This window comes from Ranitomeya imitator, chromosome 6 (genome assembly GCF_032444005.1).
Source record: "Ranitomeya imitator isolate aRanImi1 chromosome 6, aRanImi1.pri, whole genome shotgun sequence".
NCBI classification, from domain to species: Eukaryota; Metazoa; Chordata; class Amphibia; order Anura; family Dendrobatidae; genus Ranitomeya; species Ranitomeya imitator.
The window spans coordinates 65,973,362-65,977,211 of record NC_091287.1 but is presented as its reverse complement, the minus strand read 5'-3'; the positions used below and the strand labels follow the sequence as shown (position 1 = coordinate 65,977,211).

General features: G+C 52.0%; 1 protein-coding gene across 1 annotated transcript in view; it reads right to left on the bottom strand.

Annotated features, from left to right (window-relative positions):
- SHH (sonic hedgehog signaling molecule) overlaps positions 1-3,207 on the bottom strand; it is a 20,188-nt gene extending 16,981 nt beyond the window's left edge. The window contains exon 1 of the mRNA XM_069729729.1: positions 2,467-3,207. Coding sequence (XP_069585830.1) covers positions 2,467-2,769 — 303 coding nt within the window. The 5' untranslated portion in view covers positions 2,770-3,207. The remainder of the gene's footprint in view (positions 1-2,466) is intronic.
- Positions 3,208-3,850: the final 643 nt, after the last annotated feature.

Below are 3,850 nucleotides of genomic sequence, written 5' to 3'. Positions count from 1 at the left end.
CATCTATACAACATACATATATAAACACATCTATACAACATGCCCATATATAACCACATACACATATATAACCACGTACACATATACACACACATAGTTGTCTGACCTCAGTATACCCCTTATTGCCATGCAAGAAAAGTCCTGGTGCGGATAGAGTTAAATCTCCAACTACTCCTTTCTGGGAACCTATTAATTTACAATATCTCATTCTAGAAGGGATGATGTCATGTACCAAGTGACAAGGGGAAGGTGTGAGAGGATGGCACCGGGCATCCTTAAATACATATCAATATATTCACGCTCCGATGAGCAATGCTGGATATAATGCTACAGTCAGATTTAATGGAGCGGGCGGTCGATTAAGATTGTCCTGGCTATTGTGGAGGGATAACCAGGCGCTAAATACTAAAGTCCCCTCATCCAAGGAGGCCAGTGCCTGTCAATATGTAAGTCAAGGAGGAATGAGGGCTCAATACAATGGGGCATATTACTGCAGGGGTTCAGTGCCGGCTACAATGTGTCAGGTTGGGGCAGGGAGGCTGGAAGGTGCCGGCTGCCCAATGTGTCAGGTTAGGGCAGGGAGGCTGGAAGGTGCCGGCTACAATGTGTCAGGTTAGGGCAGGGAGGCTGGAAGCTGCTGGCTGCCCAATGTGTCAGGTTAGGGCAGGGAGGCTGGAAGCTGCTGGCTGCCCAATGTGTCAGGGTAGGGCACAGAGGCTGGAAGGTGCCGGCTACAATGTGTCAGGTTAGGGCACAGAGGCTGGAAGGTGCTGGCTGCCCAATGTGTCAGGTTAGGGCACAGAGGTTGGAAGGTGCCGGCTACAATGTGTCAGGTTAGGGCAGGGAGGCTGGAAGGTGCTGGCTGCCCAATGTGTCAGGTTAGGGCACAGAGGCTGGAAGGTGCCGGCTACAATGTGTCAGGTTAGGGCACAGAGGCTGGAAGGTGCCGGCTACAATGTGTCAGGTTAGGGCACAGAGGCTGGAAGGTGCTGGCTGCCCAATGTGTCAGGTTAGGGCACAGAGGCTGGAAGGTGCCGGCTACAATGTGTCAGGTTAGGGCACAGAGGCTGGAAGGTGCCGGCTACAATGTGTCAGGTTAGGGCAGGGAGGCTGGAAGGTGCTGGCTGCCCAATGTGTCAGGTTGGGGCAGGGAGGCTGGAAGGTGCCGGCTACAATGTGTCAGGTTAGGGCAGGGAGGCTGGAAGGTGCCGGCTGCCCAATGTGTCAGGTTAGGGCAGGGAGGCTGGAAGGTGCCGGCTGCCCAATGTGTCAGGCTAGGGCAGGGAGGCTGGAAGGTGCCGGCTACAATGTGTCAGGTTAGGGCAGGGAGGCTGGAAGGTGCCGGCTACAATGTGTCAGGTTAGGGCACAGAGGCTGGAAGGTGCTGGCTGCCCAATGTGTCAGGTTGGGGCAGGGAGGCTGGAAGGTGCCGGCTACAATGTGTCAGGTTGGGGCAGGGAGGCTGGAAGGTGCCGGCTACAATGTGTCAGGTTAGGGCAGGGAGGCTGGAAGGTGCCGGCTACAATGTGTCAGGTTAGGGCAGGGAGGCTGGAAGGTGCCGGCTACAATGTGTCAGGTTAGGGCACAGAGGCTGGAAGGTGCTGGCTGCCCAATGTGTCAGGTTGGGGCAGGGAGGCTGGAAGGTGCCGGCTACAATGTGTCAGGTTGGGGCACAGAGGCTCGAAGGTGCCGGCTACAATGTGTCAGGTTAGGGCACAGAGGCTGGAAGGTGCCGGCTACAATGTGTCAGGTTAGGGCACAGAGGCTGGAAGGTGCCGGCTACAATGTGTCAGGTTAGGGCAGGGAGGCTGGAAGGTGCTGGCTGCCCAATGTGTCAGGTTGGGGCAGGGAGGCTGGAAGGTGCCGGCTACAATGTGTCAGGTTAGGGCACAGAGGCTGGAAGGTGCCGGCTGCCCAATGTGTCAGGTTGGGGCAGGGAGGCTGGAAGGTGCCGGCTACAATGTGTCAGGTTAGGGCAGGAAGGCTGGAAGGTGCCGGCTGCCCAATGTGTCAGGTTAGGGCAGGGAGGCTGGAAGGTGCTGGCTGCCCAATGTGTCAGGTTGGGGCAGGGAGGCTGGAAGGTGCTGGCTGCCCAATGTGTCAGGTTGGGGCAGGGAGGCTGGAAGGTGCCGGCTACAATGTGTCAGGTTAGGGCAGGGAGGCTGGAAGGTGCCGGCTGCTCAATGTGGAACAGGTTGAATGATTGATATGAAATGAAACAATGTAGACTACAGAAGACAAAGTCCATCCACTGAGCAGATATCACTATGTATTCAAGATATGGATACAATGTATCAGATCATTACTCTGAGCAAGAAAACAGTTATTGGGGGTAACATCTGGTACTGGGGGAACAGGTTGTATGCAGTGACATCCGATTGAGCAAGTTACATCTAGAATAAACAGGGGACAATGAATAATAACTGAGCAGGGGGTGATAGGAGGGATATAATGTGGTGCCTGTACCTGGGTCATGAGCCTGTCTGCCGCCGTGTTCTCCTCGTCTTTAAAAATGATGTCAGAGTTATAATTTGGGGTGAGCTCCTTAAACCTTTCCGAGTTCCTAGTGATCTTTCCTTCATATCTTCCACTGGCCCCCAGGGTCTTCTCTACCACATTGGGGATAAACTGCTTATAGGTTAATGGGGTCAGCTTTTTAGGGTGTCTTCTCTTGCCAATCCCCCTGCCTGGTCCACAGGCTGAGGTAGGAGGAAGCAGCAGGGCGCTAATGAAGACCCCCAGGAGCAGAGCTCTCAGCAGCAGGAGCATCGCGCCCAGGGAATCCAGCGACAGTGACAGCAGTGATGGTGGGAGATCAGACAGATCGCCGGGCACGTCCTCCCGTGATGGGATCCAGCGCTCTCCTCCTGGACAGGTGCTCAGAGCACAATGAGCCGCACATAGGATCTCACTGAGTGCAGGGCTGCAGAGAAAGGGCGAAAAGTTTCCAGAAAAAAAAAAAAAGGAAAAAAAAAAAAAAAAAAAGGTCTGACAGTAAGTGAAGGAGCAATGAGGACTCAGGAGCTGTGAGAGCAGGGAGGCTACAGCCTCTATATTATAGCGAGTGGGGCCCCAGCTGATTGGCTGCCACCGGAGCTTCTTCTCCTTCTCATAGAAGCCAGAAGTGATGAGGATCCTGAGCTCCGGGTACAGGAGGCGAGAGAGGGCGTGGGCTGCATGAGGTGTCCTCTGCCAAGTGTCTGCATGCACCCTGAGCCTATAGATATGGATCATGTGTATGTATAGAGATGGATCATGTGTACCCTGAGCCTATAGATATGGATCATGTGTATCTATAGAGATGGATCATGTGTACCCTGAGCCTATAGATATGGATCATGTGTATGTATAGAGATGGATCATGTGTACCCTGAGCCTATAGATATGGATCATGTGTATCTATAGAGATGGATCATGTGTACCCTGAGCCTATAGATATGGATCATGTGTATCTATAGAGATGGATCATGTGTACCCTGAGCCTATAGATATGGATCATGTGTATCCTGTGCCTATAGATATGGATCATATGCATCCTGTGCCTATAGAGATGGATCATGTGTATATATAGATATGGATCATGTGTATCCTGTGCCTATAGATATGGATCATGTGTATGTATAGAGATGGATCATGTGTATCCTGTGCCTATAGATATGGATCATGTACCCTGTGCCTATAGATATGGATCATGTGTATCTATAGAGATGGATCATGTGTATCCTGTGCCTATAGATATGGATCATGTGTATGTATAGAGATGGATCATGTGTATCCTGTGCCTATAGATATGGATCATGTACCCTGTGCCTATAGATATGGATCATGTGTATCTATAGAGATGGATCAT